Genomic DNA, 26,816 nt, shown 5'->3' on the forward strand with positions numbered 1-26,816 from the left:
TAATAATTTTAGCACGTGTTTCTGCTGTGTTTGTTAAATTATTGATCTTGGTCTGTTTACAAAGAGGAACTGTTTGTATCAAAAACAAAACATATTCTAATATGCATGGATATGTATATGTAAGGTAGCTACAGCCAAATCCCCATAGTGATCATAGACAGTGTTAATAAAAAATTTATTAAGAAGTTTTCTGTTTTAATATATTTAAAATGAAATTTATGTCTGTGATACAAAGCTGAATTTTCAGCATCCATTACTCCAGTCTTTATTGTAACATGACACTTCAGAAATCATTTTAATATGCAGATTTGTTGCTCAAGAAACATTTATTTTTATCATCAATGTTATAAAACAGTTGCACTGTAATAATATTTTGGGATTTTAAGGATAAGGAATAGAAAGTTAAAAAAACAGCATTTATTTCAAACAGAATTCTATCCTATCACTTCTGATCAATTTAATGCATCCTTGCTGAACGAAAACTTACTGACCCCAAACTTTTGAACAGTTTTATATTTCTGCATCATAAGAATATTTTACATCAGCTGTAAGATAAGAGATAAGTCAAGATTGTAAGAAAATATGTTTTGATATCAAGACACAATAAGACTAATATGCATAGCCATCATAAAAAGTAAAATACAAATGTAAAACTTTCCATGAAACCACGTGTCCAGGGCAGTGATCACTGCTGTAGGGAAACCGTGTGAATGCTCAATTTGATTAATTCAGAAAATTCTCTAATTTTCTCCTAAACTTATGCATGCATATTCTGCATTATCAGTTTCAGCAAAGCATTAAATATATTTTTAAACTTACTTGCCTCCTAGTGTTAAATACATTCTACAGATACTTATGTATCGATTAAACCACTTCATACCTCATCAAGCACTACTATTTAGTTATGATTCGCCTGCAAGATTTGGTAACCTAAAATCAATAGTTTTACAATTCTCAGTCTGCTCTGAGCACATTTCTCATGTACTTTTGTGATTATAAAAAAAATTTAAATGTTAGGACACTGATATGAACATTTCTTTTTTGATTTGTACTTTGTACTTTTGTGGTTATCCCGAATTTGTTTTGTGATTAAATATGAATTATGAGGGATTTCATCATATAAATGGCTGAATTATAAATCAGCATTGTTCCTAATTCAATTCAGAGTATTAAAGCGTTTTTTACAGATTGTACAGAGGAACATTGGGAACTTGTGCCATGCCATTTTGCCAGTTGGACATGCCAGCGGGCACAGCTTACTAGAGTGACACGATGCCTATTTATATAACCCTGAAACAGCATTTCTCAGACCTGTGAGGACAGCGGCCATGACATCTGCCAAGAGTTAACCGAACTCAATAGTGCTTTATGCATACAGAACCTTTCCACCTTTTTTTAAATTTAGTATCCATCCTACTCTTAATCTGTCTCACCAAGATGCTATTTGACTTCATTTTTTCCTCAGCTACGTCCTCCTCCTCCCTATGTTGTTTCTTTTTCACTGCTACAGTACAAACAGGGACAGAAGATCTCCATGGAAAAAGCTGGGAGCGATTAGTCTTACACTTGCATTTCTGCATCTCTCACTTTTTCGCTGGCCTCAGCCTCCATCTCATAATCTCTCCTTCTTGTTCTTACTCTGTCATGGCAGCGGTTATTTTTATCTATTCTGTGGGTTTACTGGTGAGAGAGTGTACAGGTTGTAGAGGTTCTCACTGGTGGATTGTGCCCTGGAGAACATGTCCTGATGATTCCACACTTAGGAAATCAGATGAAGTGATTACAGCATGTTTGCTGTCAGGTTGTCATACTGTACAACACTGGGATTCTACTGCTGATGTCTGTAACTAAACTAATGTTTAGTAGAGCTTGGTTAGTAGAACGTAACATTTATTATTCCTCTTGTGAATTTCTTGGTCATATTTAGGCACAACCTGTGAACATAGCTCTTTAAAGATGATTGAATTCATAATTGGAGTTCACTAACTTTTAGCGCATATCTGATAGCTTTGAAGCCTTTTATATGTTAGTGTTCTCCTAAAGGCTTAAGGCATATATTTCTGTCCTTCTCTTCCTGAAAAGTGGACTATAAAACAGATGGTGCATCTTGTATCTTGACAGGCAAAATCAAATCTTTGTCGAGTCAAAATCTCACACTAGCAAAAGGAAGTAGAACTGAACAATTAATTGTATTTTAATCATTATTACGATTTTAAATCATCTGTGATATTGGCCAATTAGTCATTTATTCTGAAAAATAACTTTTCTGTCATCTTGCATTAGTAACAAGACTCAACAAGCTTTCATGCTTTTCCCCTATTAAAGATTTTCATGAATATGATGATTTTTTTAAAAAGTAATTTTAGTAATTTCGTTGTCTTTTTGCTAGGTTTCTTTAAAAATGTCTAGATTTATTTATTTTTTTATCAGTAGATCAAGTTAAACTAAATTAAAATGAGAGATGTTGCATTGGCAGCTAGAGGAAAAAAAATCAGTGAATAGAAATGTGCTTTTTTATAGGTTTTTAAGTTTTAGTAAACAATAATAATAATACTTTTAATTATATTTTTAGGACTTTAAGATGCCTCTTCAGAATGATTTGTATGGTTTTATTGTGGAACTTAACAAATTAGTCAATAATCAATATCTGTTGTGGAAACTAGATACAAATGTTATAATGCTTTGAAATGTCTTTCCTGATATTATTGCATACAGTAACCAGTTGGTCGGTACAATCTAATTTCCTTTAATATCCTTCCTCTTTTCATTATAATAATGTCAGTAAGAGTGTATAATGTTAATGTACTGCAACAATTTGGAATTAATATGTACTCCCCTGTTGTGCAAAGCAAGTAAAAAGTGATATCATGATTTGTGGAATTTGGCTGGAGTGGCACACAACACTTCACGCAGCCAGCGGTGCATTATCTGCCAGGTTGCTCATGCCCAGCTAAAGAGTGAATGACATTACTAACAGCTATCGTGATCTGTTGTTTGGAGCACAGCCTGGCTCTACAGAATTGCAGTGGCACTGCAGCAACAATGCAGCTGGAGGAACTGGAGAGGCTAAGTAAATTAGCATTTAAATCACATCTGACCCGAACTGTGCAAAATGAAATTGAGCAAGCTGAACGCTTATTAGGGGAGGCTGAAGGAGAACCACATGGAGGGGAGGGGAAGGTTAGAAGGATAGGGTTTGCATAACTGATGCCTGCTCTTTTGTTTGCATTAAAGCTAAGCTAACCCTACAATTTGGTTATTATTAAATCATTGCAGTTTAAATATGCACTTGACTGATAATATAATATAATATAATATAATATAATATAATATAATATAATATAATTAGTGCTGTCAATCGATTAAAAAAAATTAACTAATTAATCGCACAATTTTTTAAAATTAATCGCGATTAATCGCGATTAATCGCAATTAAAAGACTGAAACTTTTTGGATATGTAAATGTAAAATGTAAATAATTAATGTAAACTCAAGACAAAGAAACTATTTAAATTCAAAATATGATTGTTTATTGGAATTTTTGTTTAACTTGTAACACAGATTTTCTCATGTAAACAACATACCTGCAATAAACCATCAATATCCTCCAAATTAACTGTTGGCTTGAAAGCCATATTTATTACAGAAATAAAAACACAGGCATGTAAGTACCATTTGAATTTCAAAACAATCAATGCCAATAAAAAACAAAAATGATTTCCATGTTGAATTCTAAGTGGACTGCAAAAAAATTCCAAAGTATAGTCACTGCCAGTGCTTTAAGTGGGCCAGTACACACCGGTACTTCCAAATATAGCTCTTGAGCGTACCGCCACCTCTCCGTGCGCCCAGAACGTGCTTGTAGCGTACCGGTACGCTCATTTGGACATCTGTTTTAATGGAGGTTTTAATCTTTTACCTGCACTGCCGATTTTCAGAGCGCCCTTCACAATGCAAGCTTCCTAATTCATCCCACCCAGAGCAGAAACTACATTACCCATTCACCCTTAAGTTATACAAGTGAATAGCGCATTCGTCGCTTTTCCCACTGTTAAGTGTCAACAACTCAACGTGGCCGGGGAAGGTGTGTGAAACTCGTTGTGAGTTATACTAAAGCAAAATCTTGAGTATTTATTGTCTGATAAACATTAAAAACTGTCTGCGGAGGTTGAGTCGTCCTGCAGCCCCCGCTGGCTGCTCATTGGCTGCAGCATCTTTTTTCTAAGTTCTAAAAAAATACCGTAGACGGCAAGGCACAAATTTAGATATGTATTTATCTAATTAATCTATAGCCTATGCACAAAGACAATATGATCTTTTTGTCCCCTTTTTGTTTTAAAGCTTGATGAAGAGAGAGAGCGCAAGTTGCTGCAGCTGAGGAGGACAGTGATGCACGCGCACAGGAGTGATTGACAGTTCGCGGCACTGTGTACAAAAAATACTCCGCTACACAATTATTTCTTTATTTTCGTTTAAGCTTATTAACGTTAGCGTTACAGAAAGGTCTGATTTACGCACTGTTACAGTCATACAGTCATAATGTTTCTTGTGGCAGACTGAAGAGTAATCCGGCAGAGTTTTATACTGAAACTTTCCGTCTAAAAGTCCTTCCTTGGTCTTATCCATATTTCTTTGCACGATGAACATACATAGGCCACAACTGGAAATAAAAAAAACTGCAACCGCGTTAATTGCGTTATTTTATTTTAACGCGTTAAATATTTCAAATTAATCGAATGCGTTAACGCGCTAATTTTGACAGCACTAAATATAATATAATATAATATAATATAATATACACATTTCACTATGCATGTTGACATTTTGACTAATTCTTTGTTACACTAATTTGATATAACATTTGGTTTTCATTTATATATTTATTTGTTTATTTGTTTATCTATTTATTTAATAGATAAACAAATAAACAAATAAATTTACATTTCTAGATGTATGTACAAATGAGAATCAATCAAATTACAAAATATATTTTCAGACAAATGTTTTGTTATTGATTTTCTGGGAATTAATTTAATTGTTTTTCATTAACTAAAGAATATGTAAAAGAAGAGTGCCCCTGCGGCTAAACGCACGATAATTGATACAGACATTGTGATAAACAGCTGGCTTACTTTTCCATTTGTTGACATGACATGGTTAGAATCAGATGGTTAATATTTATATATTTATTTATATTTGTATATTGATATAATATTTATATAATCATATAATAAAATATCACATTTATTATAACTCCTGTAAAACCATTTTAGATTATTATAGTATCTCCTTGTAATATAAATTCTTTATACTTTCTTTTTTTTAGTCATATGTACTGCCAAAAGAGGCAGCTTTTATAGTTTACCTTACTGTATAACTTTTTTCACACTTACTGTGTTCTGATTTTAAGGAGCTTAATGAGAACTGTCTTTTCAGAGCGTGATTTGAGTGCCGATAACTCATACTAATGTGACTTAAAGTAGCCCTGTATCCACTGCCTTGTCAGGTCTTTAAATTCCATTACTCAAATAAAGTCAAAGTGGCAGCTAAATAGTTGTTGTTGAGTAATCTTAAGGGAGTGCTTATGCACCTGAATAACCTTTAGTCCTTTCTAAATATGTCATTTGGTTCATTGTTTCTTTCTGTACAAATAATACAGATTTCTAATATTTGCCATGAGCCTCAAAACAGCTTTTCTCTGTGTATAATGAGATTTTAATGACCATTTTTCACAGATTTGAATATAAACCATTGTTGTATTGCGCTGAGGAAGAAAACAAAACCCCATCCATTCTCTCCCTCTCTCTCAGTCTTTTGTACTTCAGTATGAGTTTTGATTCACCTCCTACTTTATTTTCTATACTTTTTACAGCAGAGAGTTTCAAAGGGATTTGGGAAGCATTGTACTCTTAAAGAGACAATTTCCAAGAAAAGAGCCGTTTTAAAAGATTTAGGAGGTGCATTGTGTGGGGTTTAGGGAACGGCTAGATCACCAATGGCAACTTAATTTGGCAGAAATAAAAAAGCAGCTGATCACTGCATTTCTGCAGTTTTGCTGTAATCTTTTGAGATTGCAGTGAAGAAAACATTAAGATGTTGTTTGGTGGCTGCAGTACACATTGCAATGAAGTTGTTTTTAAGGCGGTGGTTCTCAAAATGGGTCACAAGTCAGTATAATGAGGGTCAAGGACAAGAAAACAACACTAAAAGCAGATGATACATGTACATCATAGTTACAGTAGGAAAATAAATAGGATTAGCAGTTTTTGAAAAGAAAAAATGCATGCTTTTGGGCTACTGTTGATATTGAATGATGTTTGTCCAATGAAACTGGAGAATTCCATATATTCCATAATCTATGGCATTTTCATTGACCAAGGCCCGCCGATGAGGTCGTTTGACCGACATGTCAAACAACCAATCACAGTTTGTTTCATTCATTGTCATGTTTCGGAGCGTGGAAATGTCGCCACAATAACAGAACAGTGTTTAAAACTCTCTGACATACTTTTAAGATTCTTGAACTTTAAATATTTCACATACTTTTGAAAATCCAGCGTTTAGTGGATCCTGATAAGTGCACGTCATTACAGTTGTAAACACGGCGGCATTCTTCTTTCATGAGGGGGTTTGGCGCCACGGTATCTTTGTTTTCAGGTGGAACGTTAAAGAACGCGAAACACAGCTCTCGCGGAAATCCTGTATAATTCAACCAAGCCGATGACCATTTTGTGTCCCATATGCATCAGAAGTTTAGCCAACGGTTCGTGGGCGACGTCTGAGGCTGAGACTACTTGAGGAAGGGATACCTATAGATGGGGAACTGTAAAGAAAGTATATAATTTTAATATTTTAAATTATGCACTTTATAATAAACGTCCTACAGAGGGTTTCTCGTTCAGTAAAGTGTTCTTAAAAAAAAAAAAAAATGTAAGTGTAAAGAACATTTTTATGATCTAAAGAACCATTTTTCACCATAAAGAACTTTTTGTTCAATGGAAAGGTTCTGTGGATGTTAAAGGTTCTTCATGGAACCATCAATGCCAATAAAGATAATAAATAAATGATTTATAGATTTATTATTGAAATGATACATATATTATTCAAAATAAAGACTTAAGTACTTTGAAACCTTCTGATTGTTTGATGTTAGTAAAAACATGTCCATAGTTAATGTGATGAACTGCACCTGTTGCACACTTGTGTGAACTTGAGGAGAACTGACTTCATGCAAGTAAAGACAAGTAAGAAAATTAAAGTCGGCTGTGAGAAAACCTGTAAAATAATTTGTTTGCAGATGCCATGGTTATATTTTGCTATATCATGCATTCATGCATTTTTAAGCATGACTTCAGCATCATCAACACTCTGTCATGCAGGTCAGATGCACATCATGCAGAGCAGGTGTGCACAGTGTTAGGGGAAGTTAATATATTCTTTGACTCTGCATTAGAGTCAGTGACTCTTCAACAGTGTGCCAGACTAAACTCTTTGCGTTATCAGAGCTGGAGATCAATCCTCATTAGCATATTGCTCCCTAGCAACCAGAACATGAACAGGACATCTGTTGTTCTGTAATCGCTTTCTGTCAGACAAGACAGAAGAACAAGAGATTACCTCATAACCTGTACTTCTGTTCACCTCCTGAACTGTCTCAACTGTGTTGATTCATCCTAGTGACTTGATTTTTTTGAATGGGTGAACTAGCAGTTATGGGAACTAGCAATTATGAAGTGAAATAGCGGGGCAATTTGATAGCCGAATTATAATAGGCCGCCTAATAAAATTATTTATTATGATTTATTCATTATTAAAATTATTTAATACATGAATAGGAGAATGAGCATAATATTGTCTTGACTATCGACAAATACATGTGCTATTGTCAACATCTCTGACTATCATCGATACACGACCGTCTGTCAGTACAACCCTATTAGTGTCTTACAGTATCTAGGGATCTGTCATTTTCTAAAAATGTATATACTTTTTAACTACAAATGCTTGTCTTGATCTAGTGATGCACAATTGCGACTCCACTGATTGCAAAATCATGTTGGAAAAGTCACACATGGTTAGTTCTTCGTCTGTGTACTTCGGTTCAAAAAGGTAGGGTACGGTGAAAAACCCCAACTCATTTTCTCCTCAAACATCAAAATGGTCCTATACCATTGTTTTAGCTTTGTGTTTTTGTAAAGTGCCTTTGACTTTCTTTGCATGTTTGCTTTGTACTGGAAACACGGAGTCGGTACTTCTGCCTACATCATTCACGCGTTACCTTTCCTTTGACTACATAATGCGCTGATCAAGCTAGTCCAAGACAAGCATTTGTGGTTAAAAAGTATATACGTTTAAAAAAAAAAAAAAGAAAATGACCAATTGTTTCACTATAGATAATAACCTTATTCCTTGGCTAGGATCATGTAGACGCTTTGGAAGCTGCATTGAAACTGCAATTTAGACCTTACACCCATTGGTTCCCATTGAAGTCCACTATATGGAAAAAAAATATCCTGGAATATTTTCCTCAGAAAACCTAAACTGTTAGAACATTTTTATTCTGGAAGTGAACTAATCTTTTAAAGATCCACTTCTTGTTTGTCTTTCATAGGTTTTGAAAAAATCTGTGGGCAATAACTGAGAAATGTCTCTGAGAAATACAAATATATGTATAAATTAAATGCAATTCAGTCATAATTTCTGTATGATACCTTCAACAAAGCAAAACGAAAATCTTTACAATCTACCCCTAACTGGAAATCTCTGTACAGAGAGATCAGTTTCCATAACAAAACAGTTTCTATCTAAATGAAAACAAAGGAGATCTATTTCTTTCTCCACTTAGCCTCCATTAACATCTGAAAATAAGCTTCCATAGAAAGTTACTGTTCAACAAAAGTAGTACATTCTCAAAAGGCTACTTTTCTTTGACGTCATGATTATTGTGTATGGACATTATTCATTTATCCACATCCATAAATTGAGGATAGTGCTATGTACACAAGTAAGACTGGTCTTCAGTGCACTTTTGTTTGTCTCCTTGCCAAACAGAGTGAAAAACATGCCTCCTTTCATTCAATCATTGCCTGTCAACAAACCTTAACTCATGGTAAAATAAGCTGTAAAACCTATTATGTAGCTGAGCTTCTGTCATTGTACTGAAAAATGTTGTTAGTTTACTAGCATCACTGGTTTTAGTTTTTTATTCACCAGCACTGCATGGAAGTGAGCAAGAACAAATCATTCACTTCATTCATATCAAAGTCTAGCGAACTACTACAGCAAACCCATCCATCTTTACACTGATCCAGTTTCATTTATCTTCAATGCAGTGTTGAGGTACATACGGTATGAATGGCATCCAGACCATTTTCACAAGTCAGAATACAAGATGCCATCTATTTACTTGTGAGCCACGTGTTGTAAGTCATTACTACAGTCTGTAGCGGTGCATGCTGGCTGGGATGTTATCAGTCTCATTCCGTGGGCAGGTTGAGGAATGGTGTTGTTAGCTAAAGGGCCGCCTGAAGGTTAGTGTTCATATTGATGGATGAAGAAGGGATTTAGCTTATTGCTGTAGCATTACCCTCGCACCATGGAAGAAATACCAAGAAGACAGGTGTAGGGAAACGAGCCAACCTCACAAGCGGTTCATTATAAAATCCAACCTGAAGGAAATTACTGTCCTATCTCCTTTCACAAAGCTCTGTTAAATTCACTCTTGTGTCCTTTTTCCCCTTTTCCACGCCCCCTCCCTGGGGTTCAGGTGCTTCTATTAGCTTACTTCATTAAGTGGAGGTTGATTGTCTTATCCTAAGGGAACTTTTGTGATATATGCAATAAGGTTGAGTGAGGGATTGTGGGAAACCAGCGATTAACTGTGGATCTCCAGAGGTGCGCTGTTGGTTCAGAAGCCAGAAGCCACTTTTTCAGGCTTGCTACAGAAACTCTCGACAATGGAAAGTTTTAAATCTGAGAAGGGGTTGTTACTCATCTATCATGCAGTGTTGTCATCCCACGCAGCATTTTCCATTACAACCACTAGATAACTTATCACAAATGTGCAATGAAATATGAGGCGAGTCAATTCTTGGCTGGCTTCATTTCAAAGCAGATGTTTCTGAGGATGCTCTCTTACAAGCAAGACTCCTACATCAATGCACTAAACCGGTAATTAGCTTTGTTTACACTCTGAAGAAGCTTTTCTTCATTTATCTTCCACTTGCTTCTTTGAGAATGATTGATAATAGAGATACTTTTAGCATCATTAAAGAAATAGTTCACCTTATGTACATATAATGTACAGTATGTGTGTTTGTATTTATTTATTCTTAGTATTATTTTTCACGTTTTTCCTGGCCAATCTTTTTAATATAATGAAAGTAAATGAAGATTTTAAAGTTTCTAAAGGACCATTTAGAAGCTTTAACGTTTTTAATCGATTAACTGTTTACATATGGGTCTGTTCCTTACACAAAGTTATCAAGGACTCAGAAAATGCTAATGTACGAATTTATGATACTTCTTTGTACTTTTTGAAGCTTGACAGCTCCAGTTCCCTTTCACTGTCAATCCATGCTTCGACCAATTTTGTTAAGCAAAATTTCTCCTTTTGTGTTCCATGGAAGAAAGAAAGTCAGAGGGGTTTGGAATGGCATAAACAAGATGAGTAAACCTTTCCTTTAAGAATATCATAATCATAGTGCTGTTTGCATTTGCCAGTTCTGTCTGTCTTCTTGTCACCACATTCTTATTCAGCTGCAAGCCATGAGTGACATTTCAGAGCTTAATGTGTTAACACAAATGGTTCAATCAACAACAAATGCAGAGAAATGAATCACAGTATTTGTCTGTCCTTTAAACTGAGATATGTTTATTTAATAAATGTACATATAGTACTAAATGTATAATTTTTCTAACTCTAGACCGTAACTTTCATTTGGGTACTTCTTTTTGTGTACTAACTGTACTTTTGAACTGCTGGTTCAGTTTAAGGATTTGGTTTAGATGATTCTCAACATATATTTACATCACTTGGCTGTAATGGAGAAATTAGGGTGTAAACCTGTTATGCTGGTGAATTTAGAATAAACCAGGCACAGAACTGAAGAAGCCAATACAACATCCAACAGTAGACAAGATCTGACATAGAAATACAGGGGTTTAAATACACACAGGGTAACAAACTGTTATCTCTTAACAAAAGTTATAAAGTTCTACATCTAACCATGAAAAAGGGTTTATTTTGTGAATTATTTCCACATTTGGTGTGATATTTATTTGACAAAATACAACCAACAACAATTAAAATATTTGATTTCATTTATAATAAAGTATCCCATGCAGTACTTAATATATAGTATAATACATAATACATACTATATACAGTACAGACCAAAAGTTTGGACACACCTTCTCATTCAAAGAGTTTTCTTTATTTTCATGACTATGAAAATTGTAGAGTCACACTGAAGGCATCAAGGGCTATTTGAGCGAGAAGGAGAGTGATGGGGTGCTGCGCCAGATGACCTGGCCTCCACAGTCACCGGACCTGAACCCAGTCGAGATGGTTTAGGGGTGAGCTGGACCACAGACAGAAGGCAAAAGGGCCAACAAGTGCTAAGCATCTCTCGGGGAACTCCTTCAAGACTGTTGGAAGACCATTTCAGGTGACGACCTCTTGAAGCTCATCAAGAGAATGCCAAGAGTGTGCAAAGCAGTTATCAAAGCAAAAGGTGGCTACTTTGAAGAACCTAGAAAATGACATATTTTCAGTTGTTTCACACTTTTCTGTTCTGTATATAATTCCATATATAATTCCACATGTGTTAATTCATAGTTTTGATGCCTTTAGTGTGAATCTACAATTTTCATAGTCATGAAAATAAAGAAAACTCTTTGAATGAGAAGGTGTGTCCAAACTTTTGGTCTGTACTGTGTATATATATATATATATATATATATATATATATATATATATATATATATATATATATATATATATATATATATATATATATATATATATATATATATATTAGTGCTGTCAAAATTAGCGCGTTAACGCATTCGATTAATTTGAAATATTTAACGCGTTAAAATAAAATAACGCAATTAACGCGGTTGCAGTTTTTTTTATTTCCAGTTGTGGCCTATGTATGTTCATCGTGCAAAGAAATATGGATAAGACCAAGGAAGGACTTTTAGACGGAAAGTTTCAGTATAAAACTCTGCCGGATTACTCTTCAGTCTGCCACAAGAAACATTATGACTGTATGACTGTAACAGTGCGTAAATCAGACCTTTCTGTAACGCTAACGTTAATAAGCTTAAACGAAAATAAAGAAATAATTGTGTAGCGGAGTATTTTTTGTACACAGTGCCGCGAACTGTCAATCACTCCTGTGCGCGTGCATCACTGTCCTCCTCAGCTGCAGCAACTTGCGCTCTCTCTCTTCATCAAGCTTTAAAACAAAAAGGGGACAAAAAGATCATATTGTCTTTGTGCATAGGCTATAGATTAATTAGATAAATACATATCTAAATTTGTGCCTTGCCGTCTACGGTATTTTTTTAGAACTTAGAAAAAAGATGCTGCAGCCAATGAGCAGCCAGCGGGGGCTGCAGGACGACTCAACCTCCGCAGACAGTTTTTAATGTTTATCAGACAATAAATACTCAAGATTTTGCTTTAGTATAACTCACAACGAGTTTCACACACCTTCCCCGGCCACGTTGAGTTGTTGACACTTAACAGTGGGAAAAGCGACGAATGCGCTATTCACTTGTATAACTTAAGGGTGAATGGGTAATGTAGTTTCTGCTCTGGGTGGGATGAATTAGGAAGCTTGCATTGTGAAGGGCGCTCTGAAAATCGGCAGTGCAGGTAAAAGATTAAAACCTCCATTAAAACAGATGTCCAAATGAGCGTACCGGTACGCTACAAGCACGTTCTGGGCGCACGGAGAGGTGGCGGTACGCTCAAGAGCTATATTTGGAAGTACCGGTGTGTACTGGCCCACTTAAAGCACTGGCAGTGACTATACTTTGGAATTTTTTTGCAGTCCACTTAGAATTCAACATGGAAATCATTTTTGTTTTTTATTGGCATTGATTGTTTTGAAATTCAAATGGTACTTACATGCCTGTGTTTTTATTTCTGTAATAAATATGGCTTTCAAGCCAACAGTTAATTTGGAGGATATTGATGGTTTATTGCAGGTATGTTGTTTACATGAGAAAATCTGTGTTACAAGTTAAACAAAAATTCCAATAAACAATCATATTTTGAATTTAAATAGTTTCTTTGTCTTGAGTTTACATTAATTATTTACATTTTACATTTACATATCCAAAAAGTTTCAGTCTTTTAATTGCGATTAATCGCGATTAATCGCGATTAATTTTAAAAAATTGTGCGATTAATTAGTTAATTTTTTTTAATCGATTGACAGCACTAATATATATATATATATATATAGAATATCATTGCTCTTTTGTCGATTTTGATTGCTTACATTGTCCTCATTTGTAAGTTGCTTAGTATTAAAGCGTCTGCTAAATGACTAAATGTAATGTAAATGTAATAAAGTGTATTATTAACAATGGATAGTGTGCAGCTGCAATTTTGATTGATACAAAGAATTCCTAGAAATTTAATCCAAAGAAAATTATTTTCTAATTGTGGCCGATAACCAATAAATTGTTAAAATTTAAATACAGTGATATTCTGTCTAAATTAAAGTGACAAATAAAATGCCAAAACATTCTTCTTCTTTTTTAAACACTTTAACGAATCCTATGAATGTTAACAAAACAGATCCGATTTGGATCTGTTGGATCTTAATTACACAGATTTTCCGTAAGATCAGCGAGTCAGCTACTCAATCATACCACCCACCAACAAATGGATTATGAAAATGTGTAGTTTAACTCATCTGTAAGATAGATGAAAGATTACTCATTCTTGTCGGTATGAATAATGCTCTTTTTTCTCCCAGTTAATTGGTCCTTCTGCGTATGGTTGCCATTATGCATGAGCATTTACAAATCCTTTAAAATCCTTTTACAAATCTCTCTCTCTCTTTTTCCAGTTTGTGGCACAGCCAAACTGTCAGCAGCTCTTGGCCACACAATGGTATGACGGCTTTCCTGGTTGGCGGCGCCGTCACTGGGCAGTTAAGCTGGTCATGTGTTTCATTATCGGCCTGCTCTTCCCTGTCTTCTCACTGGTCTACCTGCTGGCTCCTAAAAGCACACTGGGACTCTTCATTAAAAAACCCTTCATCAAATTTATCTGCCACACAGCCTCCTACCTCACCTTCCTCTTCCTCCTCCTCCTAGCCTCACAGCATATAGCACGCACCAACCTACACATGCAGGGCCCTCCGCCCACTGTGGTGGAGTGGATGATACTACCTTGGGTGCTGGGTGAGTATGATTGGATGTGTCATGGGGATGGACTGTAGGTCATAGAGCATGTATACATTTTGTTAATGAAATATATTATGAAATTGTGTGCAAATCAACACACTGTATTGATATTATTCAAATATTCAGGTAAGGGGTTTTAACTTAGCCCTTAACCCAAGTAAAAAATTTCTACTGCTACTTAAAGGGGTCATCGGATGCTAGTTTTCCACAAAGTGATATGATTCTTTAGGGTCTTAATGAAAATTCTATTTTATACTTAAAATTTCTCTATAGTAGTGTAAAAAACGCCCTTTTTACCCTGTCAAAATCAGCTCTATTTTCAGCAAAACCTGTTGTCACTTTAAATGCTAATGAGCTCTGCTGACCCCGCCCCTCTATTCCATGGGGTGATGAGCAGACTGTAAACATTAGCCATGAAACTGGCTAGCTAGCACATTATTAGAAAAGACCATTTGCAAAGATTCATAAACAAAAACACTGTAACACAATCTCCCGCTTTCTCTTGTGAAGCAATTCATTGACTGGCCGCTAGAGGCTGGCTGCAAAAGAAAGTCAGTCCCATTGACTCCCCATGTTAAAATGCCCAACTTTACAGCAGAAGAAAATATATTTAACAGCCTGGTTCAAAAAATTATTTTGCTCTATATAGCTAATTTTGCCCTTCATGACAATTGTGAGGGGGGAATATTTTTAAACTCATCCGTTTAAATTATATTAAGCCTTAAAGTTCTTCATAATTAAGGTTTAAGGTCACTTGAGTGACAGGTGGATTGCTGACACTGCCGATTTTTTATTTATGCAGCTGTATACAGAGTAAATAATGCAAAAATCTGTACATAATTCTTCTGTTTCAAATTCATATCACAGTATTATTATTTATAGTTTTTTTAGTCTTACTTATTTAAATATTCTTTGTTCTCATGTATGTATGCATGTATGTACCAAGAGCTCCTTAAAAAATAACACAACAAATTACTTGTGTATTTGTGCACACTTGGCGAATAAAACTAATTCTGATTAGGATTATAATTGTAAGGAAAATAGGCATGTAGAATTAAAATACAATCTCACGTAATATCTATCCAATTATATCAACTGATACAATAAATAAAAAATATATATATTTTCCAATAACCAGTATATTCTGTATTCCAAGTTTAGGCTTGTATGTTTGTGTGTTTTGCTCATAGGCTTTATTTGGGCTGAGATTAAGGAGATGTGGGACGGAGGTTTTAATGAGTACGTCCATGACTGGTGGAACCTGATGGATTTTGCCATGAATTCTCTCTATTTGGCCACTATATCTTTAAAGATCGTCGCGTATGTCAAGGTGAGCTCCTGCTGTTAATGTTTTGCTGTCGATTCAGTCATCCACGCTCACACTCAAATGCACGCGAGCACATGCACGCAGACACACTCCAGGCTTCATGACCATCTGCAGCTGCGTTAGTCACCCTGCATGGAAGGGGTTCCAGCCCACTTACAGCATGTGTGTGTGTGTGTGTGTACATGCATGTGCGAAATGATAAATGGTCCAAGCCATATAATTTATGTTCTGTTTTGTGTTTGGACACATTCTCAAGAATTACGTTTACAAGCTATACATTTCGTGTGAATGTTCCTTTATGCATGTATTATTATTTTATAGAACAATTCTTAAACATGAGATTATTCTGTAAAAAAAAAAACTTTTACTTTATTTGTTACTTTTTACACGTTTTTTCAGCATCACTTGCTGTTTCTTTTTAATTGTTTGTGAAATTGACTCGCAATATCATTTTTTTTTTTTTTTTTTTTGTAGCGGGTAATTTTTTAGACCGTTAATATTGTGGTCTTAGTCCCAGTAGAGAACAGAGAATTTAAAGCAAGAAGAGCTCAGCCATGCCTGGCAGTGAAAAGCCAGCCTTATTTCTCTGCCCACTGAAACATGGAATTGAGGGATGGTACTGAGGGGAGAAGGCGTCTGTTTCCACCCTCAAGTGAATTTACGCAAGGCAAAAGCCCAGGAAATGTCTTAAGAATCTGTTAGACCTTCAACTCAGCTGCCTAGAAAAAGACTGAGGCATATCCAGAACAAAAACTAATGGAAGAACTTCCACACACTGTAGTTTCCACATTTAACTTTTCCATTATTCTTCACTAAAGCATTCCAAAAACTTCTAGAGGGAATTCAGTAAGAGTGACTTGAACCTACTGATAGTATTGTGTCATTTGTGTCTGCTGTCGGTATTGTTACAGCACCTGATTCACTCAATGAATTATGCAAATCACATTAGTTAATGGTACAATCACGTGCTGATTGCAATTTTTATTGCACCACTGTAATCCAGGCATTTAAATAGACTCTTTAAAATAGCGCAATTTTAAAGTACATGTAGATATGTGTAGTTATTATACTTTTCTTCATCTTCTGATCACCATTTGATGAATTACTGCTGCCATGATCACTAGAAAATGTAGTAAGTAGCACAGCATTAACTGCAGCCAATCCATTAATTTATGTGAATCTGATCCATTGAGTCACATTTGCATGAAAAGGAGGCTTATTTGCCCAGAACCAAATGACAGTGACTTGGCAATGAATTTAAATATGCATGATGCAGCACTATACAAGTGCATTTAGCACCTGGTTATGTTGGATTGTGAGTGCTAAAGTATGTGAATAAGGCTAAAAATGGAATTACACAAATACGCAAATACTTGGCTTACCATTGATAAGCATAGTCCTGATGCCCATGCACTAATGATTAAAAATGAAAAAATATCTAGTGCTATCTTTGTAATCATAAGGAATATTTCTTTGAGCAGCAAATCAGCACATTGGAGTGATTTCACTCTCAGCTTCTAGTTTTTCAAATAGTTGTATCTCAGCCAAATATCCATACATCAATGGAAAGCTTATTTATTTAGCTTTCAGCTGATGTATAAATCTCAATTCTGAAAAAGTGACACTCCAGGGTCACATATATTAAAATAGAAAACAGTTCTTTTAAATTGTAAAACTATTTCACAATATTACTGTTTTTTACAGTATTTCGGTCAAATAAATGTAGTCTTGCACTACTATTGAATTAAGTTTACATAATTGTGTTTAAATGCTATACTTGTGTAAAGTACATTTTAAATCACAGGGTTTAGTGCTTATTTTAATGCACAAAAGTGGGACAGCATATACAGAAGTTCTTACAATGAAACTAAATAAATAAATCGTTGTCTTCTCTAGTATAACAGTTCTCGTCCACGAGAGGAATGGGAGATGTGGCATCCGACGCTGATCGCTGAGGCTTTGTTTGCCATTGCTAACATCTTCAGCTCGCTTCGGCTCATCTCCCTCTTCACGGCCAACTCTCACCTGGGCCCGCTGCAGATCTCACTTGGTCGCATGTTGCTGGACATCCTCAAGTTCCTCTTCATTTACTGTCTAGTGCTTCTGGCCTTCGCCAATGGACTCAACCAGCTATACTTTTACTACGAGACCGAGGCAGCCGATGAACCCAACCACTGCAAAGGGATCCGCTGCGAGAAACAGAACAATGCATTCTCTACGTAAGTTTATCAGCTTTCTGTTTGTTGTATTATTCTGTTTATTTAGTTCTTTAGTTCATTTGGGTGGTTCATTTAAATTAATCATTTAAAACAATGATTCACAGATTCATTTTGACTACTGTGCAGCAGTTGTCCAAGTTTGATTTAAATGATCAAATATACAATTATAAACACAGCAAGGCTTAAAAGTGGACTGGTAAGTAGATGAGTTTACCTGTTCGGTGTGATATTTAATGTCCTCCTCAACAACCTCAATTTAGAAGCGTGTTAGCAGCTTTTAAAAAAAACTTACAAAGGAGGGTTGCTGTGAAAATATATTCAGCTTGTGTTAACTACAGACCTTGTTTCATGCATTTAACCAGACACCTCTTCAAAAAAAAACATTGACTTTGGGATGAGGGAATTGGAAGTGCTAAATGCTAACTTGTTTACATCCTCCCTGCAGCATTCTGTTGCCCCTTTATCTTATGTACAGTAGCCAACTACTTTTTAGTGGTTCTATGTAGTCAAAATTATACCTTGAGGCTTAGATTGAGGCTTTCACAATGCTGTTCGTTTACAACATGCATTCATCCTTTCCTGCACTGCAGCTCCAGGTCAGTCTCAGTCAACGTCTGATAGGACAGTGCTGATGCCGCTTCTAAATTTTCATTAGGACATCTTGCTTAACCAGTGATTTGTTGATCCATGAGACATCGATAACCGCACAATCATCCAACACTGCACAATATTGCAGGCTCAAGAATCATCTCATGAATATTTATGAGAGCAAATGTTGAGAAAGAAGAAAATAAATCTGTGCTGTGTCCCTCAGAAAACTGCAGCTACTCTGTAAAATATTTACACCTTAAACATAAAAAAAAAAAAAAAAAACCATGTATGTTGTTGAAATGTCTGGGGATTTGAAACTAGATCTTGCATTTTCATCAGAATTCCATTTTGGTTTGGTGTTGTTGTAGTTTTTTTTTTTTTGCCTGCAGCTGCATCTGAGCTGTATGTGCCGTTACCACACAGAGATATCAAATCCCTCAACCCCATCACATCTGAAGTAGCACGAGCTCCTTCAGGCTTTCTGTTCTGTTTTTCTGAGGTTCAGTCACAGAGACTTTCCTTCACAGATTAAAGTCTTTGACATTCCACGCGGTTTGGGCCTTTCATAAAGACATACAGAAAAAAATGTTAATGCATTTTTTTTTTAATTACATTTCTGGAAAAACTGAAAAACTACTTAGATTTTGGGTGCGATTTGTGTGTGTGTGTGTGTGTGTGTGTATATTTAGAATATATTTTTTTTTGGGGGGGGGGGGCTGCCTCAGTGACAGTTTTTGTACCTTTTTTTTTACTGAGAGAGTAATAAACTTTAAACAAAATATATTCTTGGAAAACAGGTATTCTCAAATAAACGAGAACTACATGTTACATTTAATTGAAATTTTTGTCTTCTGAAGTATCTTGCCTGTTTGGATATTTTTACTGAAAAAATTCTTCTTCTAAAATATTTTTTTTTGTTCAGTGCATGGAGGCAAAATAGATTTCTGAAGACAGATTGTACACACACCAGTACACTCAGAACATATTCATGTCTTCTCTATATTATTTTGGCCTTTCATTTCGAAAGCTTCAAATGCCAGATGTCGGCTGAAACGGCTCAGAATGTGGAGGGCTGCTGGCTCTAGTGGGCTGCCAGTTGTTATGTCACTATCTCTGACAAGTCAGTGAGGTGCTTGAGGCAAACCTGTGCACCTCCATTAGGGCTCCGCCATGGCAGCTCTGTCACGGCAGTCCTGTGCTTAAGGTGCTGGCCACGCTTTATATTTAACTCGTTTATCAGTGACATTGAATGTGCCAAAAATATAACATGGATGCAGCTTTCTAAATCTGGCCCATGTGTTCAAAATGGACACCACTATTCACAGCTTACACAGATATATTGATGCCCTGCTCACAAACAACATGTCTGTTCAAAGCAAGGGGCCACTTGTCTTGTCACATGGATTTAAATAAACCAAGCATCAAGTGGTAATCAAAAACATAGAGAGCAATCAAGCGTATATGTTTAAAGTGTGTGAAAAAGATAGATAGTGTTTTTACATATTTTACATACATATATATGTACACACAAACACACACATACTATATATATATATATATATATATATATATATATATATATATATATATATATATATATATATATATATATATATATATATATATATATAAATATATATATATATATATATATATATATATATATACATATATATATACACACACATATATATATATATATATATATATATATATATATATATATATATATATATATATAAAACTGTAAGATTTATAATTCTAAATAAAAAAATATTTGTACGTACTTTACATATATTTAAAAAAAGATTATATAAATAAGTATTGTCTTTGTTTGCATTTATGACTCATAAATTAATACACAGTATTTATATTTCATATGTACTGTACTTCACACTATATATACAACATAATGTTACATGTTGTTTTTGGGGGTGTTTTCGGCCGTGTTTATCTTGCCTAGGGCACAAAGTGAGCCAAGGCTGCCACTGCACATGCTGTTGGGAATTAAAGGGAGTAAAACATTACAAGTCTGCTACAAAATAAAATGAATTTTTTCACCCGTCACAATAGATTCCCAGGCACAGCACTTTTCATTGTCAGCGTTCTCTCAATAGTCTTGCTGTATGGTTCTTTTGTATGTCTGTGCCACTGAAGTTTCTCCCATCATACTCTATCAAAAGCAGTCTATTACCTGCTTCCAAAAGTGATCCACAGTGCTATGTCCTTTCAGTTCTGCTGTAACTCCTCTTTCATATTTTCAGGAAACCACATTGTATTTATCTCTGCCAAGACTTTGATGAAAGTTGACGATGTTGAATATTTAATGCAACAACAACAACAACAAAATCACAATTCCTTTCCCCCAAGGGATCTCGTAGACGCACAAACTTCGACTCTTAGAGGCAGCCAGACATTGCCTTATGACATTTTTTTGATGCTGTACATTGCAATACTGTAGCTTCTTATTTACAAAGCTGTGACAGCTTTGACCTTCTGTGGCCCATCCCAAATGTGTCTGTGATGTTGTTGCACAATATTCTGATTCATGTGTTTTCTCTCTCTGTCTTTCTTTCTTGTCTCCTGAATCTCCATCCATATGTCTTTCAGGTTATTTGAAACCCTTCAGTCACTGTTCTGGTCGATATTCGGCCTCCTGAATCTGTATGTAACAAACGTGAAAGCTCGGCACGAGTTCACAGAATTTGTTGGAGCCACTATGTTCGGCACTTACAACATCATCTCATTGGTGGTTCTTCTCAACATGCTCATCGCTATGATGAACAACTCCTACCAGCTCATCGCAGTGAGTACTGACCACAATAATTCAAAAAGCCAGAAATACACTGTATTTTACACAGATTTACTCAGATGATTGGCCAACAAATTGCAAGTACATGTTGCAAGTACATTGCAAGTCCTGATGAATAGATATTATAAATATTATAATAGACTTTTTCACATTTAAAGAGATTTAATTTTAATTGAAAAGTTTTATATCAGTCAAACGTTTGAAGTTGGTAAGATTTTTTATGTTTTAGAATTTAGCATTAACTTTTGATCAGTTTAATGCATCATTGTTGAATAAAAGTGAAAAAAATAAAATAAAATCTGACTTACCCCAAACTTTGGTTACACTTTATTTTAAGGTGTCCTTGTTACAGTGTAATTATACATTTAAGTACTGAGAAACATTAATTAACTACATGTACTTACTATATGGTTAGGGTTAGGATTAGGGTTTGGCTTTGGGTTACTTGCATGTAATTATGCATTAATTTTTATTATAATAGTAAGTTCATGTAACAAGGACATAAAGTGTCACCCAAACTTTTGATCATTGTAACAAATTCTCATTCATAAATGTACTCTACTGTATAATATATATATATATATATATATATATATATATATATATATATATATATATATATATATATATATATATATATATATATATATATATATATATATATATATATTTAAATGCATTCTGGATACAATTGGTTTACGATCTTATTCTTCATTAATAATTATCATTCAGGTCATAATTTGTTTGTCACTGGGCTTTAGGACCATGCTGACATAGAGTGGAAGTTTGCTCGAACCAAGCTGTGGATGAGTTATTTCGATGAGGGCGGAACACTCCCCCCACCGTTCAACATCATCCCCAGTCCTAAGTCATTCTGGTACCTGTGTCGATGGGTACACGGGCGGCTCTGCGGGTCGGAGGCTGCTCCGCCTGAAGAAGACCCCCATAAACATGAGAGTCTGAAGGAGTTTACGGTAAAGAAAACAACCTGAATCCATCTGAACATTCACACTGTGATTTCATCTGAATCTGATCAAGTGGTTCTGGTTTAAATTACACTTTAAGCACAATGCAGCTGGCTCATTGTGTAACTGATTACCCATTACAATGACTAACACACACATATATCAGCACACTGAATGCTAAAACAGCTCATTTACATTTTTATTGCTTTTGAACTATTGGTTTTTGACTCATAGTGGGATGCAGTAATTGTATTTAGACTGGTATCATCATGCATTACTTTCAGGTATCACCAAGTGAGAGAAATACATATAAAAGCCTTTGACTTTAACAAAATCAACAGCTGAAAAATCCAGCATGTCAGTCTCAGTGAAAGAGTGTTTACACAATTTTGTACATTCAGTTTATGTCATATTTGGTGTTAATTTGTTGCTATTACAATTTTTTTCAATTCTGAAAATTCCCAGAAACAGTGACATATATGTGGTACTATATTTGTCTACAAAACCATATTATGGCCATACATACTAATTGGGTAGATGTGAATAACATGAATGACCATGCTTTCTTTATTTTTAACATCAAGATTATTGGTTAAGTTTGGCATGAATGTAAAGGAAAGCATGCACTACTACGAAAAAGATTGAGATCAGATGCATTTCTCTTCTTCTCAACAAGTCTGCATTTATTGTTTTATATTTTAAGCATTTATTTGAATTAATTGAAGGAGCATGTATTTGAATTAGAAATATTGAACTATTATTAATGTCTTTACTGTCACTTTATATCATTTTTATGCATTCTTAATGTTTCTTTCTTTCTTTTTTTTTTTTTTTTTGAATGGAAGCCTAAATCTTTACTGGAAATTGATCACCATTATTTGTCTTCAATTGTTTATTTTAAATGGATTCACAGCATGAATTTGTAAAAGTACAATTATTCAAAGGCTTTTTGCATGAATATTAATTAGGTTAGATAACCAGAAAGGTTACCTAGCAACGTCAGCGTGATCAAGTTAATATTCATGAGACAGGTCTTTGCCATATTTTTGACATCACAACCAGCTTGTCAGCCCCCTCCCCCAAACTTCAACTACTGGCTTCATTCAGAGTGGTTGCGGATTTCATTTCAATTGAATCAGTGAAGTGGGGTTTCATATAAATTAATTAAACTTCTATGAAGGAACTTTTTTTTATTATTCAACAAGTTTCTGTTTCTCCTTTGATGATGTAATGAGGTGTAACATGGCCCGAGTCTGTCTGGAGTTTAACCTCCTGTGTTGCCATGCAACTCCCCTTGAAACTGTTTCAAATATATCCTCTCTTGTTCCACCTGACGCACTTTTATTACAAATCCATCTCTCTGCACTGTCTTTATTGGCCTGCATCAGTCCAGATGCTCATGCACTCTCTCTCTTTCTCTTTCGCACACACACACACACACACACAGAGCCAAAGCACACTCACTCGAAACTCTCTCCCACATGTTTGCGGGCATTGCTGAGCTGGGATCAAACCTTGATCATTATATAAAGCTGCCTACATGTAGAGCTAAGAGGAGAGCAGCTTTCCTGCAATATCTGATAAGAATTTTAAGAATCTCTCAGCATATACTGCAAATTTAGAATACCTTCATGTGCTTATCTGATTTTGTGTTGATTGTGAGTGTACAAATAGCAGCATTCCAGTTAGAAAGCATCTGCAGGACTCATAAATCTCAAAACAATGCAAAAGCAGGGAGTATAACTGCACATGAGAATTTGCATTGAAATTGCATTTGAAAATTTTGATTGATTCACTCATTGTGGATGCAATAGGAAAGTGCTTATAACAAAACCCAATTTCCATGAAATTAGTTATTCAGTCTTTTTACTGTCAGACATTTTTGCAGTTTAGGTTGGTGCAGTTTGCATCAGCCTAAATGTCCTTCCAGTTCATCGACATCATTAACAGATACAACATATGTCTTAGTTATGTGGCCAAAATCATCTTTTTAACACCATCAGCTCAGATAATACACTAACATACAAATTTTTGGGTCAGTTACATTTCTGTTTCAAAAAAATGCTATTCTCTTCATCTTCATTCTCTTCTCTTTGAAAAAAAGTATTATGGTTTTCACAAAATATTAAGCAGCATAACTGTATTTAATAAATGCTGTCTTGGTGAGAGACTTCTTTCCATAACTTTTAAACATCTTTTAAATGGTAAAATGTATGTTTTCTGAAACAGAAAATTCATATTCTTGAATATAAAAGTAAAGGACTGGGAACAGAAATGTTATTCATTGTTCTATGATGTTACCCCCTTAATCTGGTGTCAGAATAATCATGAACATTATTATTTTCGGGAAATTTCTAATAATATTGCAATGTTCTTAGACAGAAAAAAATAAAAAAAATAAATTCCACATAAAAAAAGACACCGACAGTGAGAATTATATATCATGATTTTTTCATTAAAATAAAAGCTAAATTTTCTAAAATATGGTTTATTATTCTGCCATTTCAGTGTGCTGATCATGATGAATTTGAACATTAATACTGGGTGACAAACACAATTAATGCTTTATTCTACACTAAATTATACATAATTTATTTATAAAGGAATTCAAATTCATTATTTTATATTGTAACAGATTTAAACTTAAATGCTCTGTTAATCTGTCAGTTATAAGTAATGGAGGCTCATAGCACACAAATGGCAGAGTACTGTATAATTTGAAGAAATCTGAAAATTAATAATTTGCTAATAATAATAATAATAAAGGATAAAGATATAAAGGATAAAGATATAAAGAATATATTTGATTAGTAAATGCATAATTACAGTGTGAATATGTTTCTCCTTTCAGGAAAAGCATGCTGACAGGCTAATACAGAATCAGCATTATCAGGTATGCCAGCAGATAAAGCTCTGCTATTACACACATGCGAGAATACAAACAATGTGCATGTAATTGCATTACATCTCTTCGCCTCTGGCTTTGTTTTCCCTGTCTATCTTTTTGCTTGCACCGTCACACCAAAGATTCAGCTGTACATTTCCAGATTAACAAGATTAGGGAGTTCTATCTGACTGCTTGCTTTCTCTTCTTCTCCTTCAACTCTCAGGAGGTCATCCGTAGTCTAGTGAAGAGGTATGTGGCGTCCATGATCCGCAGCGCCAAGACAAGCGAAGGGCTGACGGAGGAGAATTTTAAGGTGCTTCTGAAACTAAATGCTCTTTATTTATCTAGCGTAAATATCAGGAAATGCAGGCTCATGAACAAAAACACTGACACAAGTAATCATTCTTCAAATGCCCCACTATTGACAGAAAATCTGCAGATCTTCTTCTTATTATCTTTATATGCAATCACCAGAACCCTCAATGATATATATTTTTAAGCTTTTAAAAAAGTGTCATTAAGATTTATAAAATATTTGCATAGTAAAAATAGAATAATTATAAATCTGCCTAAAATTTATACAGCAGGATTTCATTTTAATGTAAAATGCTTTTTTGTCAAATATGATGCAGTAAATACCTGATCATTTATTAAAAGTGATTAAAAGTTCCCTCACTACTGTATACTCAGTGAAAAAAAAATGTATCACTTATGCACATTACACTTTTTACATCTTATGTTGTTAAATTAATGTTCCTTGTTTTGTGTATATGATGGTGTTTTGTATTTGTGTGTGTAAGTGTCCACTCTCTATATTTTAATATTTACCTAAGCTTTTGGAAAAGGTGAACTTTTCATGTGGCTTGTATTACATCATTTAATGAAATACATTTTTTCCCAGTAAATTTGAGTCCAATCAATAAAACTTACAATGTTGCTACTGTATTTTCACGGTAATGTTCTGACAGCCACAACTGCTGTTTATTTACTGTACATTTCACATTTTTTGCATATTGTGGAGTGAAGACATAAAGCAACATCAATAATGTCAGTCCATTACAGTCCTTTAAATGTATTTTCTTTCTCCACTCACAGTGGTTTAAAATCTGATTTCTAATAACAGTACATAGCCACGGGAACATATTTGATCTGGGGGGATAGGCAGTGCCACAGTGGGGGATTTTACATTTACATTTATTCATTTAGCTGACGCTTTTATCCAAAGCGACTTACAATTGCTATATATGTCAGAGGTCGCACTCCTCTGGAGCAACTAGGGGTTAAGTGTCTTGCTCAGGGACACATTGGTGTCTCACAGTGGATTCAAACCCGGGTCTCTCACCATAAGGTGGGTGTCTTATCCACTGCGCTAACACCACCCCTCGATTTTATACAAAATTCTAATATTAAACACCCCTAACACTTATATATTGTGGATGAACATACAAATTAAAGAAAACATAGTTACATCAGCACCAATATATAATTGTGCTTTTGTGATTTTAGATCAATATTTTTTTCTTTAATATTTCTATTATTTAAGGGCATTTTACTAAATATTATCATCGCCTTATATGCAAGT

General features: G+C 34.8%; 1 protein-coding gene across 2 annotated transcripts in view; it reads left to right on the top strand.

Moving 5' to 3' along the window:
• trpc5a (transient receptor potential cation channel, subfamily C, member 5a) overlaps nucleotides 1-26,816 on the top strand; it is a 61,192-nt gene that overhangs the window by 31,363 nt on the left and 3,013 nt on the right. For both annotated transcript variants that reach the window (XM_026204532.1, XM_026204531.1), the window contains exons 4-10: nucleotides 14,094-14,430; nucleotides 15,624-15,763; nucleotides 17,657-17,979; nucleotides 21,181-21,376; nucleotides 22,144-22,356; nucleotides 25,199-25,240; nucleotides 25,458-25,547. In XM_026204532.1, the coding sequence (XP_026060317.1) occupies nucleotides 14,094-14,430; nucleotides 15,624-15,763; nucleotides 17,657-17,979; nucleotides 21,181-21,376; nucleotides 22,144-22,356; nucleotides 25,199-25,240; nucleotides 25,458-25,547 (1,341 nt within the window). The remainder of the gene's footprint in view (nucleotides 1-14,093; nucleotides 14,431-15,623; nucleotides 15,764-17,656; nucleotides 17,980-21,180; nucleotides 21,377-22,143; nucleotides 22,357-25,198; nucleotides 25,241-25,457; nucleotides 25,548-26,816) is intronic.

The sequence above is a fragment of the Carassius auratus genome, chromosome 26 (genome assembly GCF_003368295.1).
Source record: "Carassius auratus strain Wakin chromosome 26, ASM336829v1, whole genome shotgun sequence".
NCBI classification, from domain to species: domain Eukaryota; kingdom Metazoa; phylum Chordata; class Actinopteri; order Cypriniformes; family Cyprinidae; genus Carassius; species Carassius auratus.